This window comes from Sinohyriopsis cumingii, chromosome 6, assembly GCF_028554795.1.
Source record: "Sinohyriopsis cumingii isolate HCF-2022 chromosome 6, ASM2855479v2, whole genome shotgun sequence".
Classification (NCBI taxonomy): Eukaryota; Metazoa; Mollusca; class Bivalvia; order Unionida; family Unionidae; genus Sinohyriopsis; species Sinohyriopsis cumingii.
Window position 1 is genome coordinate 126,597,881 of NC_142966.1, and position 22,491 is coordinate 126,620,371.

Consider the following 22,491-nt stretch of genomic DNA (forward strand, 5'->3'; position numbering starts at 1 on the left):
GATCCAAAATTTATTCATAGTTTTTCTCAAAGATGTTTCTGTCCTTGTGATGTTTAGTCAGGTCTGCTTGAAATTAATGAGAGAAAGTCTAAAATCTGGATGAAAAGTTAGAACTGTCATTTTTCCTTGCCTAAATAAATCTGGCCTCAAAAATGGAGGTTATTTTATGAATTGCATAGAAAATCGATAATACTTAGCACTGCAAAGCTACTTCTTTGTTCTTTTCTTTAATTCCACTTACAAGGGGTTTATCATGAAATGTGATGACAACACGGACCCTGGAACCTGGGCACTACCAGTATCTCGTGATGCAAAATTATGGTTTTAGCCCTAATGAGTTAAGCATCAAGTCCAGTGTTGTTAGCTGACTGCTTCTACTTTAAGTATAGTACATATTTTATTGTGACATTGGATCAGATAAATGTTAAATGTTATCAGGGGAAGTTCTGGATGTTCTGTGCATATAGTGTTTTATGACCTTGAACAGAGATGCCATCTGTTTAAGGATTCTGTGAAATTACTAAAAGCATTTGCTGAAAATTCCACTTTCATGTTTGAAAAATTCTATGAATTGGTATGCACAAAAAGTAACATTTTACTTCTGAATTTAAAGTTTTTCTTTTAAATTCATTTCAGATAAATGAAGATGTTGGAAATAAAATATCCAATGCAATAAATAGGGGAGTAGGACCTCCTCCCCCACCTTTACCTCCTTCCTTTGGTGGTGGTCCCCCACCTCCACCTCCTCCACCCCTAATTTCTGGAGGTGGACCACCACCTCCACCTCCACCCCCTCTTCCCCCTGGAAGTGGTCCCCCTCGCCCGCCCCCGCCACCAGGAGGAGGCCCACCTCCTCCTCCACCCCCTCCAGGGCTAGGCCCTCCACCCCCTGGGATGGGCCCCCCTCCCCCTCCTATGCCTGGTGCACTTAGTCCTTTATCGGCGCCATCACCACCAGTCACTGTGCTTCCCCATGGCATGCAGCCTAAGAAGAAATATAACATCAATACTGCAACCAAGAGGATTAACTGGAATAAGGTACATTTGAGTAATTTTTGTGAATGAGAGTTTTTGCATTATTGCTGAATCAAGGTTGATCAGTTATTTTTTTAGTGACCTTTCAATTGAAATATTATGGAGGATAGATAAATGCAGAGTACATCTGGGTCACATGACTGTCACATGATCAGGTTGGATGCTTAAAATGCTGTTGAATCCTTGATGTTGTGGAGTTCCAATTTTTCTGATATTTTGAATTCACTATTTTATACAGGGTACTCACTCAGATCCAACGCCAAACTGCACATAATATGCCAGGAAATCTGGGTCTGTGCAGTTGGTTGGGCTAATCAGTAGAACAAACAAGACAGACCCTGATCTGCAGGAGCATTATGTAATGGCAAATCAATGTCTGTGTCATTTAAGTTTGATCTGACTTTTAAACAAGTATTATATGTTACAAAGTTTTGTGGATTTCATATTGCTATTGACCATAAATTTAAAGATGCAATGAACAATGAATCTTACCAGGAAGCAATCAAGGACCTATTCCCTAATCCAAGAATTTATGCATGACTGAAAGTGCCAGGTTTACTGAACCATGAATGTTGATATTCTCCCCCTCCCTTAAGAATTTTTTTTTAGTGTAATCAGTTATAAGCATGTACAATTTAACATTTATAAATTCAGCATAGTTTACAAGTTAGAGATGGAGTACAGAGAGAGTGATGCCAACCTTTGTGCTAGATAAATAATTTCCATCTTATAAATTTATATAAATTTTCTTGCTCTCATTTTGAATGTTTCAGTGTCCTTCCATTTGTCTTCATGAATTGACACATTTTACATTATGACTATTTGGCAGGTAAATGTCCGTCTTTTGGAGAAAGATTCATTTTGGGTAAAGGCTAATGAGGAAAAGTTTGAGTCTGATGACCTTCTGAGTGAATTGGTGGAAAACTTTTCGACCAAAACAGGTAATTTGACAACTAGTACAACAACATATGACATTCCTAGGGGGCTTGAAACTGAACTTTTCTTTATTGATGGTGGAATCTGTTTACAGACAGATTTATGGCATTTTTCCTTTCATTAGGGCCACTTCAGTTGGTTGGAGCCTAACAGCAATCATGTCGTCCTTGTCATTAAAAGAGTTTGTCTGCATTCTACTTTATCATATATTAGAGTTATGTCCCTTGATTGTAAATCCTTTTTTCTTTTACAGTTAACTACCAGACATGATTCAATTTTGATGTGCAGCTTTATTATTTGAGTGATGTGGGTGATGTGGATTTTCAGCATTATATGTCATTATTTTGTTTTCTGTCTTTTCAATTGATATTTTTTGTAGCATAACTTGAGTAGATATTTTGTTATTTTAAATATTTTTATATATTATATTTTGTTCAGCCAGTTTTGTTGGCAGCTTTGTATTGCTGAGATCCAGTAAGAGTTTTATTGTTATCGTGGTATTTTGGGGAGTTACAGGATCATCTAGTGTACCTGATTTCATTCGATGCAAGAGCACTATTTATTAGCTTTGGATTCTTAGCAAACTTGCTGGGGAGTTTTGTGTTCATATGATCTTGGATGATTTCAGATGTCTCTGCCCAGTGCCAAAATTTGATTGAATTATTGGTTCCTAATTGTCTGTCACACATTTTCATTGGTGCATAATAAAACTATTTAAATCTATTTAAATTATATTTGATATGCAGATTTATATAGACAGGACTTTGGAAGAGTTCATCATTTGACATCTGACTAGGTCAGTTTAGTTTCTGCTGAGTAAACTGTTTTAATAGGAACCTGCCAAGCAAACTTAGGGTAGTAGGGTCACCTGTTGGCAGTACCTCTAGGTCATTATCTTTTGTTAGCTCTATTGGTCATAGACCATAGAGATTGTCAGATTGCATGTTGTCCCTGTCAGTCATTCAACATCTGTCAGTCATTCAACATCTATCAGAAGTTTGTTATCACTATTGGTCTTAAACTACTCAGAGGATTGCCATGAAACTTTACACACACATTTATCCCAAGATCTAGTTTGTCCAAAAATGAAAATGGTGCCAATCTGACATCCAGTATGCCCTACGCATTGGCCAGCTTGAAAATCTTATTGTTGTTTCTTCTCTTGAATGGATGCTTGCATCAACATGGGGTTTTCACTGAAAGACTTTTTATGATGTCTTGTTGGGCCTAAATGAAAATGGTGCCAGTCTGATGTCCATTATGAATGCCATAGCAGCCAACTAGAAAATTTTGTTATTGCTACTCCTCCTGGATGGATGTTGGTCTTATTGACATTGTTTTTTTCAGACTACTTAGGATGTCTAGTTGGGCCTCGGTGAACTGAACTGACATAAAAAATGGCTGCCTTGCCAGCAATCTTGGAAATCTTGCTATTGCTACTCTTCCTGAATGGGAAATCATGGCGTATTCACCCGAATAAATTTATGGCATCCAGATGATCCTATTTGAAAATGATGTTGATCTGACATTCAATATGGCCACCATGGTTGCCTTATTAAAAATCTGGTGGCCACTCCTCCTCAATATATGGCTGTATCAAGACAAGCTTTTCACCTAAAGACTTCCTACAATATCTAGTTTGTCTTGAGTGAAAATGGTGTCAGTCTTAAAAATCCAGTAAGTTTGCCCAAAAAAAGCCATCTTAAAAATCATGTTACAGCTGCTTCTTAATGGGGGGTAAAAATAGACATCTCACCTAAAGATGCATAATGATGTATAGTTGGTCTTGAATGAAATTATGCCAGTCTTACAGCGGAATGGAGGGTAAAAATAGACATCTCACCTAACGATGCATAATGATGTATGGTTGGTCTTGAATGAAATTATGCTAGTCTTACATCAGAATGGAGGGTAAAAATAGACATCTCACCTAATGATGCATAATGATGTATAGTTGGTCTTGAATGAAATTATGCTAGTCTTACATCTGATATTACCACCACAACATCCAATTTGGAAATCTTGTTATTGCTTAAGAATATTAGACATGGTTTCAATACTCAGAAGTTAAAAAAGAAGAAATTGTTTTCCTTAGGATTCCTGGAAATTCACTTTGACCAAATAGAGCACCAGTCCCATTTAAGGGACTTGTTTTTTGTACTAACCTTAATTTTAATTTTTTTTAAAAAAATCCTATAAGTTTTTAAATCCATTCATTAAAATTATTCTTGAATCCACACAGCTATACAATCCGGTATATGTACAGTCTTTTCTCATTAATCAGATTGCATGCAATGCCATGGATGGGAACAAGTGACTGCAATTATTCACAATTGTATCATTTCATTGGATATCAGATAATATATTTATAATTGTGAAGGTTGGCTTGGCTTTTTCTCCAACTGTCTCATTATACATTTGTAATTGTGAGGGTTGGCTTGACAATTTAACCAGACATCAGATTATACATTTGTAATAGTGTGTGTTGGCCTGACTGTTTATCCAGTGAATGGCCAATAGTAAGCTGTCAGACCTATTCACCTGTCAACCACAGGAGAGTTCTCTTTCGAGTCCAACTGAAAGCAGCATAGACCAAGATCTGCCATCACATAATGTACCAGTTGATCAGGGTTGTTTGTTATACTGATTACTCCTAACAAACTGCATAGACCCAGATCTGCCAGAACATTATGCAACAGCAGGTCTTTGTCTGTGCAGTATGCAGTTGGACCCTATTTAAGTTAATTATAGATGTCAAACAGTTTTTTTTTTAAAAATCCAGTGTTGAATTAAAATCATTCAGAATTATACCTTAGTTTTCAACTCTTATCCATCGCTTGAAATTTATACATCTTTTTGGGGGTTGTATTTTTTTGAAGAAAAGAATATCTGCTTACTCTCATTTTTTATTTCCGTCAACATTGCATCATTTTACTTAAGACATGCGTATCTTGTTTGCTGCCACTTGAACATCAGATCATTCTGCATTTTCTGAAATGATGGGACTATTCTAAATTTTTATTTAACACAAAAGTGTTCCACAATCAGCAAAATTTGAATTGAATATGAATGTCTTTATCTTTTACCCAGGTAATGCCTCTTTTCTACATTTACTATACTGCAGTTATTGCCCTTTAGTTGTTAAATGATATATACTGTACCCACAACATATCTCATGTTACTCTCAAGCAGAACCCTCAGTTGACATAACATATATAATGGATAATGTGACAGTTGAATTCAAAAGAAGTGCAATAAATATGTATTGATCTGTAATGAATACTGATCTGGAATGGTAAGTTGAAGTATCCTTTGATTTATATTGAAGTTGACCACAGGATAAACATGAAGTATGGTACTAAAATATTTTAAATTCAATAAATGATACTTTGTCTTGTATACAGCAATGGTATCAGCAGCACAGTGTCAAAAAGGTAAAATGTTGTGTTCTTCAAAGTTGTAATACAGGACAAGTTTGATAAACGTTTGCATTACAGACATGGTGATTGAACAGAACCATTGTTTTCTTTGAGTTCTATTTTATACATGTATGAAAGTCTTATGGATAGAAAATGTAAACTTCTGTAATAAATTTTATTTGTAAATTGTTTAAGTTTCAAAGGACAGTAATGAAGCTCAAGAGAAAAAACCCGTCAAGAAAGGAAAGGAGCTCAGGGTGTTGGATCCCAAGGCTGGACAAAATTTGTGTAAGTAACTGTTTATTATGTGCAATGGTTTTAATTGGAGGACTGTTGCATAATCCAACATATGGAAAGTATAAGACAAGTGTGAAATTTTAAAAACTTTTTTCTTGTTTTATGCCCCAATGTGAATATGTTTGGGTTGTATAATGTTACCATATATACTTGCTTATGAGGCGGGTCCAACTGCAAACTGTATACCAGGTCTACCATTGCATAATCTACTGGCAGATCTGGGTCTATGCAGTTTGTTGTGAGTAATCAGTAGAACAAACAAGATTAACTCTGATCTGCAATGATCACGGTATTTTTTGTTTGGACCCAACTTAACAGTGATTACTTATGGTACCCATTTCAATTGGTCAATCGGTCAATTTAAATTCTGTGTTTGGTCATTTTCCCACATGCTGTGGTGGGGCATTCAAGTTCGTAAACAAATTTATAGTTTACAATGAAGTTGTATGATTTATTCAAAGTTAATTTTGTGAAGCTAACATAATTTATTTGTCCCATCTGTCAGTCTGTGCATGTGTAGCTGATGAACACTTGAGCACACTTTACACAGCAGTAAACTGGACAGTGTAAACAGGAATCGAATGGATGTCCTTTATTCAGCAGAATGTACTTCATTCAGTGCATGTACAATTTCACTCCATAATATTAACAGTGTACCATATATACTCATGTATAAGCTGAATAATTTTAGAAAAAATAAAGGCATGGAAGAAGGGAGGTTGGCATATCCACGGGCCAAGGTCTAAACTTGAAAGTTTTTAAGTTGTTTTTGTTGTTGACTTCCCTAATGGCTGTAAATCTTGAGACACGAATAAAACCTTTTTTCTTTGTCCTAACACTACTATGATTGCTTTTGTTATTATTTTGCATGTTTATTTGTTCAGATTTCTCCAACATTAAATTAAATAAAGGTAAATAAAGACTTCATAATTTGAGTTTATCCAGGAGACCAGGCTGTACTATATTGTAAAGTACTTACATAGTGCAAATTGTGCATAGCGTCACTTTAATCCTTATTTATTCCCATATTAGATGCAGATTTTGTTTTATTCATTGTTTCGCCAAAACACATTATTCCAGTTAACTTTTCAGCTAGTCATTAATACCTGCTTCATTTACACTGATCCATGTGCTCACGATTTACTTTGTTTCAGTGATATAAGCAATCCTACGAATTGAGGTAATCTTTATGAAAAGGTACACACGTTTAATTGTGCAAGGCACATAACCAGCATAACTGTTACATGTTCATGAAAGAATGGCAATAATAAAGGCTAAAATTCTGAATAACTATAATCATCATCAGTATATTTTAGGCTGAAGAAAATCAATTTTCCTCACAATGAAAGCTGGATGTTTCAGGTGTCTCCTTTGTTTATAACTGGCTGATTTTTCTTACGTTTTCTGACAGCAGTACAGGCCATTTAATCATTAAAACCATGAAACTGGCTTGGATTAAGAGGGAATTTTGACCAGCAATTTTACCAGTACTTTGAAGTGTAATTGCCTTTCACTCCATAATATTAGCATGATTACTGTATTTTTGTAAAACATTGTAAGCTTGCTTACATCAGTGCAAACTAAAATTCAGTTTGTGCAGTATTAGCCTAATTTGAAGTATTATTTCTGAAACTTCATTATTGTATTTTGGAGATATTATTAAAGTTGAGTGCAGTGGTGCCTATGATTTGAATTGAAGGGATGTACTTCATTCAGTGGAATGTGCTTCATTCACTGCATGTACAAACCTGCAATGTACATGCGGTGGCACCATTACGTAAATACACTCACTAACCTAAATGCAAGTGTTGAACCAAACCATATTGTTGTTCATTGTTGTCATACTGGAATCACATTTTAATGAGTTAGGTATTGACAGTTTCAAGGCAAAATAAAAAATGTAATTACTGGTGGATTGATATAAAACATCTAATGAATAAACAAACAATATGAACTTGAGTCAAAGAAGAGGTAGTGTTACAGCAATTTGCAAATGCTCAGTTCTTGTCATCGTCCAAACAAAAATCTGAATTAGGCAGAAACAATAAGAAAACAGAAAATAAAATCAATTTCTTGACTTTTCAAACAAATTTATAAACTTATACCATTTCATTGTAATAATCATACATGCCAACCCTGAGAGAGCGCGGGTTTGGTTGGGGTTGGCTTATATGCAGATGGGTTTATACGCAAGTATATATGGTAACAGTAAATATTACTAATCATGGGAAACTGTATGATTTTAAGAAGCTGTATCAGGTCCCATCAAGAAGGTAAAGCGGGGCTAGGAGGCAGTGTCTGTGACCAGTATGAGTTGACATAAAGTTGTAGTAGGAGAGATACCATATATTTTGCATAGGAGAACACTAAGACTTTACCTTTGCATTTGCAATCGTGTACATTTTCCATGCAAACTGTACAGTATTCCAAACAATAACAAACTGTACAGTATACCAAACAATAACAAACTGTACAGTATACCAAACAATAACAAAATGTACATGTATATAGAGGTTTTACTACTTTTCTGACTGAGTGGACTTGAACAGTGTTTTCTTCACTCTCCCTTACTTCTCGCCCACCTTTACCTCCTTCCTTTGGTAGCGGTCCCTATCATCAACCTCCTCTACCCCTGAGTTTTGGAGGTGGACCACCACCTCCACCACCTCTTTCTCTTGGGGGTGGTCACCAGCACCATCACCACCAGTCAGTGTGCTTCCCCATGTCTGTGGCATGATGCCTTAATGCTAGACATCACTGTAAACTGCAACACTGCACACACTGCATCGATTTGAATGAAATTTTTTAAAAGCTACATTAAAAACCCAAAACACACGCACATACATACCATCACCAAACTTAACAGGCATATTGCATATTGACTTGAAGATACAAAATAGTGTATTTATTTCACAGTATTGTTGACTTGAGGATAAAATAAAGCCTATTTACTTCACAGGCATGCTGAATTGAGCTGGTATATAGAATTAACTCAGGTTTAAGTTGCCTTTGAAAAACATTTTTAAATTTTTTTTCTTTCAGCTATTCTTCTGGGTTCCATTAAGATACCCTACAAGGAGATAAAGCGACGTATTTTGGAGATGGATGAGGAAAATTTGACATCAGCCATGATAGAACAGTTAATCAAATACATGCCTGAGCCAGAACAGATGAACCAGCTTGCTGGCATGAAAGATCTCTATGATGAACTGGCAGAACCAGAACAGTTTGCAGTGACAGTCAGTGTTTATTTACTGTATTTCCTTATGTATAATACACTCTCACATTTAGCTTTGCTTGCATTTGTAGATAATGAGACAGGGTATTATTTCCAGTGGTGATGGCATAGTGGCTATCTTCATTGTTAAAGTAATTTTTTGAAGATTTTTAAAGCTTATACAAACATTAATGTGGAGGGGTATATCATATCATGGATTGTAGATGAGACACAACTTTTTTAACCTATTTTGTTCTTTTCACAAGCAGGTACTTGGGATTTGACATGTGAAAATATCCATCATATTCCAGATCAGTCTAGCAAGACTGGTGTCAGTATAATAACTGAATCCACATTTAGTGTTTGTGTGTGTGTGACATGGATTTTTAACTGAGCCTTAACAAATTTTTCAGTCATATCGCTATGATGTCTGCAGTGTGGCAGTTTATATTGATGTCTAGAACTGAGGCATCATGCCACAGACATGTAGCATGATGTTCCACCCAGTCACATTATCCTGACACCAGGCCGACCAGTCCTAACACTAACCGTTTAATGCTTAGTAGTACCATTTTTATAAGCCTTTGGTATGACGCGGCCAGGGTTTCAAACAAACAACCTCCCACAACCGAGGCAAATGTTCTAACCACTAGGCCACCGGAGTGGTCTAAATCCACATTTAGTTTGGTAAACCATAAAACTTTACTCACACATCATTCCATGGCAGGTGGGTTTTAAAATGAAGATGATGAAACTTTGACATCCAGTATGGCCATCTCAGCCATTATGAAAATCTTGTTTTTGCTCTTTCTGAATGGATTGTTGTATCACATTGGGTTTCCATCAGAAGACTTCTTATGATGCCTTGTTGGGTCTTCATGAAAATGGTGTCAGGTTGACAGCCAATATTTCCAATACACTATGCTAAATTCCTGCATCAGAGTTGACATATTTTTGGGTATTTGATTTCATGGATTAACTTAGATAAATACCCCAAATATTAAGACAAAAAAAACAAATAAATAATATTAACAAAAAAGGTTGCTGGTATGAATGGTTAAAACAATACTACAACCAGTATGGAGCTGATGCAGCTATATGCAGTACCACCACAATCATTACAGTTCAGTCTTAATTGCTACTGGTTTAATTGGTGAGAACAGGCTTATGGGAAATCAGACTTTTGTCTTGAAATTATTTTCTTTATTAACCCTTAATCCCAAGGACATCTGGACCCTGCTTAGGCATGATGGCATGTTGTCTAAGTGAGTCAGAAAAAGAGCATCTTTTTCTTACTGCTCAAAAAAACCAAGGGACAATGTTTCTGTTCAGACTTTTGTTCTGGACCCTTGGAGTTATCCATTCAGCTTACAGTGATCTAACCCAAGTGAAGATGAATTTCTTATGCATATCACTTCATGAATTTAAGGTGTCTGGGACTAGCATAGCATTCAAGTGAAACTGCTTCCTGACTGACATCAAGCCATTGGTTGAAGATTTGAGATGATACCTCATAAACCTTCATCCAAAAAGACATAAGTTGACCCTGTGGGAACTATGTCAGCAAAAGGCTGCCTTCCCAGATCACTTGTCACTTTCATAATGATATTGGTTACTCCTGCCTGATTTGTGGGAGGGAACATTTCTTCTCAACAACATGCATTAATTGACCTATGATAACTCAAACCCTCTCACACTTATTTAGACATATTACAATACCAGATCCAGGGCCAACTCCAGGGCATGTAACTCCCTTCACCTTTTAGCTATTCCTATTATGTATTATGATTGGGTAATGTGTTTGAAGAAGTAAGTAATTTTTGGAGTAAAATTTGGTTCTTGCTAATATTTACCCAAATATAATATTAGCACATTCTTCCATGTCCTTTCCAGAAATACATCTCTGGAACAGCATGTACATCAGTTCTGTTAGTAATTGTTGATTGACAGGATTCGGTTTCAGTCCCTCAATTCAAGGGGAGATCAGTCATTCATCTAATTTCTGTCTCAACAGCCAGATGACTTGTCAGCACTGTTTCTAAAACAAACGAAAAGCCATGGTAAAAAATTTTTTCACTTTGAAAGGTTGGATTTGTGAGGTAGTGAATGTTTTTGATTGGGCAAGTATTATCATGCAACCTATTTTGCACCAAAAACTGTTGTCTTTATATGTTGTTTGTCAGAAATCAAAATTATGTTCACAATGGCTGTTGATGATAGATTTATCTGAAGAATACCTTAAATAATGGCATTTGTTTCTTCTTCAGAGTTACAGATTGTGTACAGGATGATGGTTTTTCCCATAATGGTTATATGCTCACTATAAGGCAGAAAATTTTATGATGTTCATTTGTTTCTCCTTCAAATACGTTCCCCGATCACATTAACGTTGGGATATAAGCCTGCTACCTCTCGAATCCAGCCCTACTAAAAGACGAAAATTCGTCTTTTCTGTCTATCTCATATAGACCAAAGGGCAATAACTCTTGCCCCTTACCTCCCCTTGCCACCGCCAGGTGTCACTAGTTTTTAAGCTTCGCTTGTACTGATAACACGTACATTATACCTCCAAACAATCCAAGCCATCTTAGCGTTAAATTGGACCATCCGAAGTTAAATTTGGATTTATTGCGTTGGACAATCATTCTTCTACAGGTTGTATACATTATTTTAACAATTTTTTCAAAATTGAGTGACTTTGTCACCCTTACAGATTTCGTCTACTGAAGACCATGTTACGCACGCTATCGCTGAACTCGTGTTGTCAATTAAGAGTTAATGCAACACTGACTAATTTCACTTACTCCTTTAGTAACGGTTGTGGTATTAGCGAATTAATAACATGCAGAATTGCTAATTTGTGCTTTGTTTTCTTTTCTTGTGTCGTTTCAGTAGAAATGTCAACCAAATGCATGAAATGCAAAAAGTTCAAAGCAAAAGAAGACAACCATGACTCTTGTATTGTATGTACCAAGTGTACATCATCTATACCATGCAGCGTGTGTAATACTTGGACAGAGCAAATGTGGGCTGATGTAGTCCAGAAGGCAGCAAAAGGGAGGGATAGACGGAATAAGTCGAAGAAAGATAGCATTGATGTCCTCAGTATACATCCGAAGACAGCCTCCATTTCGAGTCTTGTGGGGGACATTGGGGTCCCCCCTGCACCTAAAGTTCGTCATTTGCAACCGTCAGCCACAGTAACATCAGCGGCAATGGAGGAAAATAATGTTGGCAGGGTACAACAGTCCACCTTTGAACAGATGCATCGTTTGGTCCAGGAAACGACAACGCAGCTATTGACATCAGGCCAGATATTACCCTTATTTCCCTCGCTCGCTTCCACAGCTTTTTCTGACTCTTTGGGGGAATGTTCCCCCAATTTTAGGCTGCCCAGTGGGCGTAAGTCCCCCCGCATGTCCAAGCATGGCCTTCGGGCCTGCAAGTCAGGACGCATGGGTTTTTCACCGGATCCATCGGATCCATTTCATTATACAACCTCCATGTCATTGGCCGTCCAGCTGTCCCAGCATGGGGACCCTATTGATAAAACAGTCCAACCAAATATGATATACAGTGATCTTAGTGATAAATCCATCCATCAAGCTGTACCGCCGGCAACATACCAATACTATGGCAGAGATTTTAGTGAGAAATCTGTCCGTCCAGCCAGGCCATTGGAGCAGCCGGTACCGGTGATAGCAGGTCCGTCGCCAACATTCAGGCCGACCACAAGCCAGACAAACCAGCCGGCAGGGCCGGCCTTCCATATGTTCACGGCTTGTCCACAAGGGAGAGTTAGTGACAGTGTCAAGGATGATGGAATCACGTCATCTATGCCACCTGGTATGCTCTATCCAGAAATGCAAGCTATTCCAGAACACGACTCGGCACACAGTGAGGGTGACAAAACTCCTGCAAATCAGCTGTACACAGATCCAACTATGGAACGGACTGAGTTTGGCTTCAAGGCGGCAGTGGAAGAAATTTATAGGGTGTTGGCAACTTCAGATGCCCTCCACCTCCTACCGCCACTCAAGACTACAAAGTTGCGTCTGTAGATCTTGACGGGGAGGAAGAGACGCCGTCCTTCCAGCTCCTTCCCCAGTCGGCAAAAGTTAAGGAGATCAGTGATTGTCTATCAGGACGAATAGGTGATCCATGGAATGCTAAGGCGTTCTTTTCAGAAAGTCAAGTACCAGCTACGTTCTCGTGTCGTTGGTACAATACTCATTCAGACGCCTTCAGTATGGATCTTCCGGCCCTGGACAAAAATATGGCAGCAGTTCACATGTCCGCTCCACTGTTTTACAAAGTGGACAAAAATGTGTTCCATGCCATGTCAAAGCTAGTCCGGAACGTAGTCGCTACGTCTCCAATGTTAAACTTGGCTTCATTAGCCATTTTCTGACTTGCAGAAAAATCTGACAATGACCATGCTTGGGAAGTGACGGCCTGGATTGCTAGAGTTATTAACAGGGCAGCTCAACATTCCATGGCTAATGCGTTGACTGCTTCTGCCAACTTAGACCTGATACGACGTGACGCATGTCTGCGGTCCACGTTGCTCAAGCCCCGTCATACTCTGGCTTTACGGATGTCTCCGTTTGGGTCGCCTTTACTCTTTGGAGGAAAAATTGAAGTTTGGAAGCAGGCAGCTCAGGAACTGCCCCTCCAACTCGCCGCCCAACCCTCGCAGGCGTTTAGAAAAAATTCCCTGCCACAGCAGAGGGATGATTGGCGGACCAGGGACAAGGGATCCTTACAATCAAATGTGCAGTATAGATCCCAACCCAATGCCAGGAGACAACAGTTTAATCAAGCTAGGAGACAACCATACAGAGGCGGTAACAAAGTTTCTCCGTCTTCAAGCCTCCTAACTCTAAAAGTTGACATACCCTCCCCACCATCCGCGGACAGCCTACCTGTGGGCGGCCACCTCCTGCAATTTCAGAACCACTGGACCACCTTTTTTCCTCAGAACGATTGGGTGATCCAGGTCATTTCGGAGGGGCATTGGATTTCATTTATCCAACCCCCTCCCCGTCCTCCTTTCCCCTCTTCACGGATGTACCGTCCGATTGGGAGAAGGATACCTTTCTACAAGAGGAGATACGGTTGCTCATAGAAAAACGGGCGGTGGAGATTATGAAAAAAACCGCAATCACCGGGGTTTTATTCTAGGCTGTTTCTTATCCAGAAGGCAAACGGCAAGTTGAGGCCGATAATCGACCTGAGTCGCTTCAACCAATACATTTTACCACCAAAATTCAAGATGGAAACAGCGAGATCAATCTGTCTTTCCATCCGGCGGGATGAGTATGCCGTCAGTCTAGATATGACCGACGCATATTTTCATGTCCCTATCCACCCCGCGTCACGGAAATTTCTCCGATTCACTTACCGCAACACGGTTTATCAGTTCCAGGTCCTACCCTTTGGCTTCAATGTCAGCCTTTGGGCTTTTACCAAGGTTATGGATTGCGTCGTCACCCTGTTCCGCTCGACTTCATCTACATGGACGGCAGTGTACTTGGACGACATCCTCCAGAAACATATGGTAAGTTCTATTCTGCTCAAAGGCAGAAATGATCTTTTAGCACTTTTAGATCATCTAGGCTTTCTCGTGAACTGGAAAAAGTCCGATCTCCGTCCATCCCAGCGTTTTGTCCATCTGGGTATGGAGTTTCTCACTGATCTGAATCTGGTACGGCTTCCTCACGCTCGCGTAATCCAGATTGTCGAACTCTTCGAGTCCGTTTCCAACAGGACGTGGATTTCAGCGAGAGAATTCTTGCAACTCCCCGGATTATTCAATGTGGCGGCGGACTTGATCCCGCTTGGCCGTCTTTTTATGTGTCCCTTACAAATGACGTTACTGTAACAATGGCGCCCCTTTTCAAGTCCCCTCAATCAAACAGTAATGATCATGCCCGAGATACGATCATTCCTGTATCAGTGGCACAACCCCGGTTGGCTGTCAATGGGGATTCCTCTGGAGATGCCCCAAGTGGAGATAACGGTATGTACCGACGCCAGTACCTACGGTTGGGGTGCCCACCTGTTGCCGGACTTCGCTACAGTCAGCAGCACGTGGGAGCCAGGGGAGAGGCCTTTCCACATCAGCCTTTTAGAAATGAGGGCTGTCATCAATGCCTTTCATTTCTGGAAGGATCAACTCTCAGGAAAAACTGTCCTCATTATGTCAGACAACTCTGTGGTGGTGACTTACCTTCTCAAACAAGGGGGCACCAAATCACCAGACCTGTGCATTCTGATCTGGCAGTTTCTACGTTGGTGCGACAACCTCCACATCAACTTACAAATCAGGCACATTCCCGGCAGACTCAATGTCTTGGCCGACACTCTATCCAGGAAAGGTCAAGTCATTCACATGCAATGGTCACTCTATCAATCAGTCTTTCTTCGGATTTGCACACTTTGGGGGCGTCCGATGATCGATCTTTTTGCGACAAGGTGGAATCGCAAGTTGCCCATCTTCGTCTCTCTGGTTCCAGACCCAGAGGCTTGGGCCGTGGATGCTCTGTCAATCAGCTGGGAGGGGTTGTGGGCATTCGCCTACCCTCCCACGGTTTTGGTACCGAAAATAATCCAGAGGTTAAGGGGTCAGAACTGTCGGATGATTCTGATTGCCCCTCTCAAATGGAACAAGTCCTGGGTCACTGATCTACTCGATCTAGCAATAGATCTACCCAGGAAGATTCCAACCAGCCCAAAACTTCTCAAACAACCGCTGTCACGGGTGTTCCACCCCTGCCCGGACTGTCTTCTTCTTCACGCTTGGCTCTTGTCCGGACAACCTTGCGAGACAAACAATTTGAACCTTCGATTGTGGAGAGAATCTCAAGAGCAAGAAGGCCCTCCACTCTGAAGGCTTACGAGGGAAAGTGGCGTGTTTTCAGGGACTGGTGCCATATCAATAACATCGTCCCTTTGAGTGTCTCAATCCCTCAACTGGCCGACTTTTTTCTCTGGCATTTTGAGGAGAAACAGTTGGCCCCAATTACTATCAAAGGCTACCGCTCCATGATATCAGACACATTCTGCCATCATGGTAGATGTGATATTGGGCATAACAAAGATCTATTAGATCTTTTTAGCCAATTTTGATTTCAATTGACCAAAATCCCTCACCCTGTTTCCAAAATGGAATCTGTCCTGGGTTTTAACATAGCTCAATTTGGACAAATTTGAACCTTTAGCCCACACTTCATTAAAGCTACTATCATACAAAACGTGTTTCTTGATAGCCTTAGCTTCAGCATGCAGGGTGAGCGAGTTACATGCCCTTTCCAGTGACCCGAACTTTCTTCATTTCAGATCAGATGGTTTGGTGGTCCTCCTGACGCAACCAGGCTTTGTAGCCAAAAATAGGTTACCATCCATTGGCGATCAAAGAATCGTCATTCGCTCGCTCTCTTCCATAGATAAGTCAAGAGCAACAGCCATGCAAGATCCTGTTCATGCACTCAAGCACTATTTAAAACGCACAGAGGCGTGTCGGGACACACGTAAGCACCACTTTCTTCCGGTCAAAGCTGGTAAACAGGATATCACCCCTCAAGCCCTTGCTTCATGGCTGAAGTGGGTTATACGCTCAGCGTACTCTGAGGTCTCACAAGATCAGAGTCGCCTCATGAAGATTAGAGCTCATGAGATTAGAGCAATCTCGGCGAGCCTTGCATTGGAACGCAATGTTTCGATCCGAGATATAATAGAAGCTGTTGGCTGGCATGCAGAGTCAACCTTCTCCAGTTTTTATCTCAGAGATTTGGCTTCGCAGAGGCAAACCTAGAATCTGGTTGGTCCGGTGTCGGCAGCCAAGATGACCACCAGACCCATTTAAAACAATCAGCACAGCCTATCAGCTTCGCTGGATTCGCCAGTGAAATTTCATAGGTAAGAAGATTTCAATAACTATCTTCTTAACCGTATATAGGGGTCACATATCACGGGACCCTAGGCTGTGTTGCTGATGAAATTAGGAGAATGGGTTATCTTTCAAATGGGGAATCCAGCCATCATTCCCTAGAAGGTACCCGGGGTGGAGGTAGGATGCTCAGCATTCCCTCCTCTTATTACCTATTCTCCTAACGTTAATGTGATCAGGGAACATATTTGAAGGAGAAAGCAAATTTTTAGTAAATTATGTTTCTCCGAGAATACTTACCTGATCACATTACTTAAAAACCCTCCCAACCACCCTGCTATGCGAGCATCCTCATATAATATATATCGTTCAGCTTAAAAAAACTAGTGACACCTGGCGGTGGCAAGGGAAGGTAAGGGGCAAGAGTTATTGCCCTTTGGTCTATATGAGATAGACAGAAAAGACGAATTTTCATCGTTTAGTAGGGCTGGATTTGAGAGGTAGCAGGCTTATATCCCAACGTTAATGTGATCGGGTAAGTATTCTCGGAGAAACATAATTTACTAAAAATTTGCTTTCTACAACTAACACCAATTTGAGGTTTTAAAAAAGTCAGAGGTCAGGGTCACTGAAAAAATAAAGTTATTTCCGATCTAAAGTTATAAACCTTTAGGGATGGCTTGCACTTAAGAAAACTCTATTAATTTTGGGGTGATACATTTTTTGTGATGGCTAGAAGAAAAATGGTTTTGAAAAATGACATGGGTTCTACATCATATACCCATACCATTCTATGTAAATGAACTGCACTTGGGGTTAAAAGAAAATTTTGAAGTCAGTGGTCAATGTCACTAATTAACAGAAGAAAAATAATAATTTCTATGCAGTTACATTAGTTCTACATCACAGACCAGGACCAAACTTTGTGAATGGCTTGTGTTTTATGTAAGGAAGAAGCCAGACAGTTTGGAGACCAAAGGTAAATGGGCAAGGTCATTGTGACTAAAAAAGGAAAATGATTTCACCACAGAACTTCCAGGTTTTTTTTCCATAGAGGACCAATAAATACAGTATAGGCATATACTGTGCTATATTCTTTCTACATAGTAATAATGTAAGTTCAAGTCAGATACCTTGACTAAAACTTACATGGGGCTTGCCTATTTAGGAAGAACTTAGCAGTAATACACGATTTAACATTAAATCAAAAACTGCTGGATAATGTGTGCTGACTTTGGTTACATATAAAAGAAAACTAAAAATTCCATGATGTAGCTTACAATGGGTAAGACACATATTTGAGTATGTCATTGAGTGTTTTTAGGACTTTATAAAGCTCTTTTCACAGTCATGTTTGCACCCACTATTATTGCATCTGGTAACTTTATCTATTTTTCTTTGTTTGAAATTGTTTTTCTCACAATTTTAGATGGCACAGGGACATTTTTAGGTATCGGATTTTAAAACAAATGAGATGATAATGCATTTCTCTTTTATTTTCTTTGGTTCATCAGAAACAATGATACATGGTTAATGTCCATTTAGAAATTTAAGGTACATTTTGGCACATTTTAGAGTTATGCTGGATACAATTTTAGTGAACAGCATTTTACTGCAAACAAGTAATGCCTGACAAAATCAAAACACTGGCAGTTGTCTGATACTTGTAAAAACAATTGTCTTTTTGAAAAAAGCACATGTGATTGACTTTAGCTAAGTAAAAGGATGCTATTAAAACAAATTCAGGCAAATTTGGAAGAGTGGAAATGGTTGCACTAAAACCAAAATTAGATTCAGCTCCATTTTATTAATCAGTATGAAGAACAAAAGATGGCAATGAATTATAGATGCTGTTGGAAATGAATTGCCAAAAAATTGGTAAAACTCCATTTATGTTTTCACCACTCTTTCCCACCTAACTTTAAAGCTATTTGAGAATAATGGATGACACTTGATATATTTATAAAAGATCACTAGAAGGCATTGGGGATGCTATCTTCAAGGTCATGGTCACAGCTGAATTATTTTCCAATATACATTCCCTTCTGCTCAATAACTTTAAAGATGTTTCAAATTAAGGGATGAAATTTGAGAGCGGATTTCATACAATCATGGTGTTATCTCCAAGGTCAAGGTCATAGCTTAATATTTTCTTTTTTCACCATCATGCTTTTTTTTCCAATCTATAACTTTAGATACTTTTTCTAGGATACAGGTACATCATTGTGTACCATACCGGGGGCTGGGGGGTCTTGTAGTCAGAAATTGTATTGCAACGTTCTTTTCACTCGCTAATTTTAGAGCCATAGGAAGATGAAGGATGAAACATGGTAGAATTACACATAAACACTAAAAGGTATGCCATGTACAACATTGGGAGGGGCTCTTCACTCTCAATGTCACAGGTCAATAGTTTAATTATCAGTCACAACTGAAATTCTGCTTTCTAACTAACAAGTGTTTAAGATAAATGGATGCTGTTTGATATTCTTATTTTTTTGTTACATGAAGATGTGTTTTATATAGAATTCATAGTTGTGAATGATGTGATTCCACCATGGTAGGCAGGGGACACAGTGTTACTATATTTGCTTATTTTGAGTGAAATACTTGTATGAACTTGATCAAAACAAAGGGAAAACAAATTTCAGCAGAAAGATCGAACTTTCAGTGAACAAACTTGGCAATATTCCTGAGAGAACATTCTTTTGTTAAAGAGACCAGCTAGTCAGCTGTGAATCAGCACTCATCATTCCAAGTTGAGTGGGTGAATTTTCAACCCTTCACTCTATAGGGCTTTTGAGGTGAGTGGGTGAATTTTCAACCCTTCGCTCTATAGGGCTTTCAAGGTGACTGGGTGAATTTTTAACCCTACACTATATAGGGCTTTCAAGTGAGTGGGTGAATTTTTAACCCTTCACTATATAGGGCTTTCAAGGTGAGTGGGTGAATTTTCAACCCTTCACTATATAGGACCTTAAATGAGTGCATGGATCCTTGTCAGCAGTTAGGCAGCTTAATATTCGAATTCAATAAAAAGATTTATAAACTTAATCACAATTCACTCTAATTGGCACAGGCACAGTATAAACACCATGTAGTATTTTTTGGGGTCGACATGCATAAAATGTTTATATTCCTAGGTACATGCAGCATGTAACAGAAGTTAGGGTTGAAATGATACACATGTACCACATTTATAGGTGTATCAGTATACATGCCAACTTGAAGGTCTCGTCATCTTTTGATGAGATATGAATGTTAGTCTGGTGCCTTTCTGATGTGTCAACATATTAGTTGTATTTCCTGTCTAACAGAGATTGCAGTCAGACCAAGATTTATCAGCTGTTCATATGATCCTCTCACACTTCACGGGATAACCAAAGTAATTCCAGGATGACCTTCACAAACTTCAAGGGATAACCAAAGTAATTCTAAGATGCCAAGATGACTTTCTCACAGTTCACATGATAACCAAAAAAAATCCAAGATGACCTCACACTTCACAGGATAACCAAAGTAATTCCAAGATGACCTTCTTACACTTCACAAACCCAAATAATTCCAATATGACCTTCTCATGCTTCATGGGATAACCAAAATAATTCCAAGATGACCTTCTCACAATTCATGTTATAACTAATTCCAAGATGACCTTCTCACACATCACATGATAACCAAAGTAATTCCAAGATGACCTTCTCACACATCACATGATAACCAAAGTAATTCCAAGATGACCTTCTCACAATTCACGTTATAACTAATTCCAAGATGGTCTTCTCACACATCACATGATAACCAAAGTAATTCCAAGATGACCTTCTCACACATCACATGATAACCAAAGTAATTCCAAGAAGACCTTCTCACAATTCACGTTATAACTAATTCCAAGATGATCTTCTCACACATCACATGATAACCAAAGTAACTCCAAGATGATCTTCTCACACATCACATGATAACCAAAGTAACTCCAAGATGATCTTCTCACACATCACATGATAACCAAAGTAATTCCAAGATGACTGATAGTCATTACTGATTCTAATTCAGCCAGTTTTAGACATTTCAGGCTGTTCCTTATGACAGGAATGCAATGATTCTAATTCAGCCAGTTTTAGACATTTCAGGCTGTTCCTTATGACAGGAATGCAATGATTCTAATTCAACCAGTTTTAGACATTTCAGGCTGTTCCTTATGACAGGAATGCAATGATTCTAATTCAGCCAGTTTTAGACATTTCAGGCTGTTCCTTATGAGAAGAATGCAATGATTCTAATTCAGCCAGTTTTAGACATTTCAGGCTGTTCCTTATGACAGGAATGCAATGATTCTAATTCAACCAGTTTTAGACATTTCAGGCTGTTCATTATGACAGGAATGCAATGATTCTAATTCAGCCAGTTTTAGACATTTCAGGCTGTTCCTTATGACAGGAATGCAATGATTCTAATTCAACCAGTTTTAGACAGGACTGGTCTTGTTCACCAAGGCTGCTTGTTTTACAGTTCCAATGCATGACAAATGTCATAGTGACTATGATTAGGTAGTGAGCGTTAGTTTTGTCACCAGTTCCACCGCTACACAAGCCCCTGGTAAAGGGACAAAGTTGCCACTTACTTTAATTTAATAATTTGGCAGCAAAAGAGAATGTATAAAAACTATCATCAATGATGTCTCAAATTAATTTTGCAAGGTATTATGGTATTATCTTAAAAACAGAAGAAATAGTGCAGTTTCCTCATTCATGGAAAATCTTACCTAGAGTGGGTCCAGGTGTGGGAGTGGAGATGGTTAATAGCCAGATGCATGACACAATACCTTATGGCCAGTGCAGAACAGCTACCAAGATGGAGTGGCATACTGATGAATTATCAGTTTAAAGAATAAAAATTCAAGCGACTGATAATTATAAATAACTGTTTAAGGCGAAAGTAACTTTTGTAAGGTAAATATTGTTTTGTATTGATTCCTCACATTGTGTATCAAAATGCAAACATTTTTATGCATCTGTTAATCATTTCATTCCAATGTTATAAAGTGTGTATTGATCAGCCCATGCAAATTGTAACCAGTCACTCACTCAAAATGTCATGCAGTCATAATAGTAAAGTCAGGGGGCAAAAATGTTTTTTCCCAACATTTTTAAATCCTTGCTAAGATTTTTGAAAATGTGTGGTCCAGGTTAGTTTCTTAGAAGAGGTTTTTATTTCAGTTTGGTTGGAATTTTTCAGAGGTGCAGTCAAGTGAATGCTTCACATTAGAACTAAGGAAGACTCACAGTTTTGATGAGTATTTGAGTGATTGAACTTGAATTATCATGGTGCTTAAACATGCAGTTTGTGCCTTAATGATTTTTTAAAATACAGAGATAATATTAGTCCCCTATATATATTTTGTTCTTTGCAGATGTCCAGTATCAAAAGGCTAGTACCACGCCTGAAATCAATGCTCTTCAAGATGAAGTTTCCAGAGACTGTGTCCGACATAAAACCTGTAAGTTCCCTTTCATGCTTTTCAGGATTTTAATTTGATCTTGGATAAACCAAATATATTGTTGAATGGTGAAATGCCGGAATATTCTCATTTAAATATTCATTGCTTATCAGACAAGTTCATGTTCTCGTTCAACATATTCATTTTGACTTGAAATGCTGCAAATATACACATGATACCTGAATGTTGGACT

General features: G+C 38.7%; 1 protein-coding gene across 3 annotated transcripts in view; it reads left to right on the plus strand.

Moving 5' to 3' along the window:
• Nucleotides 1-22,491, plus strand: part of LOC149797909 (protein diaphanous homolog 2-like) — a 150,650-nt gene that overhangs the window by 67,715 nt on the left and 60,444 nt on the right. For all 3 annotated transcript variants that reach the window (XR_016421915.1, XM_089962955.1, XM_089962954.1), the window contains exons 13-17: nt 637-1,038; nt 1,865-1,976; nt 5,586-5,678; nt 8,730-8,926; nt 22,212-22,298. Coding sequence is in view for 2 of the 3 variants with exons in the window: in XM_089962955.1 (XP_089819081.1) it covers nt 637-1,038; nt 1,865-1,976; nt 5,586-5,678; nt 8,730-8,926; nt 22,212-22,298 (891 nt within the window). In the remaining variant the exon portion in view is untranslated. The remainder of the gene's footprint in view (nt 1-636; nt 1,039-1,864; nt 1,977-5,585; nt 5,679-8,729; nt 8,927-22,211; nt 22,299-22,491) is intronic.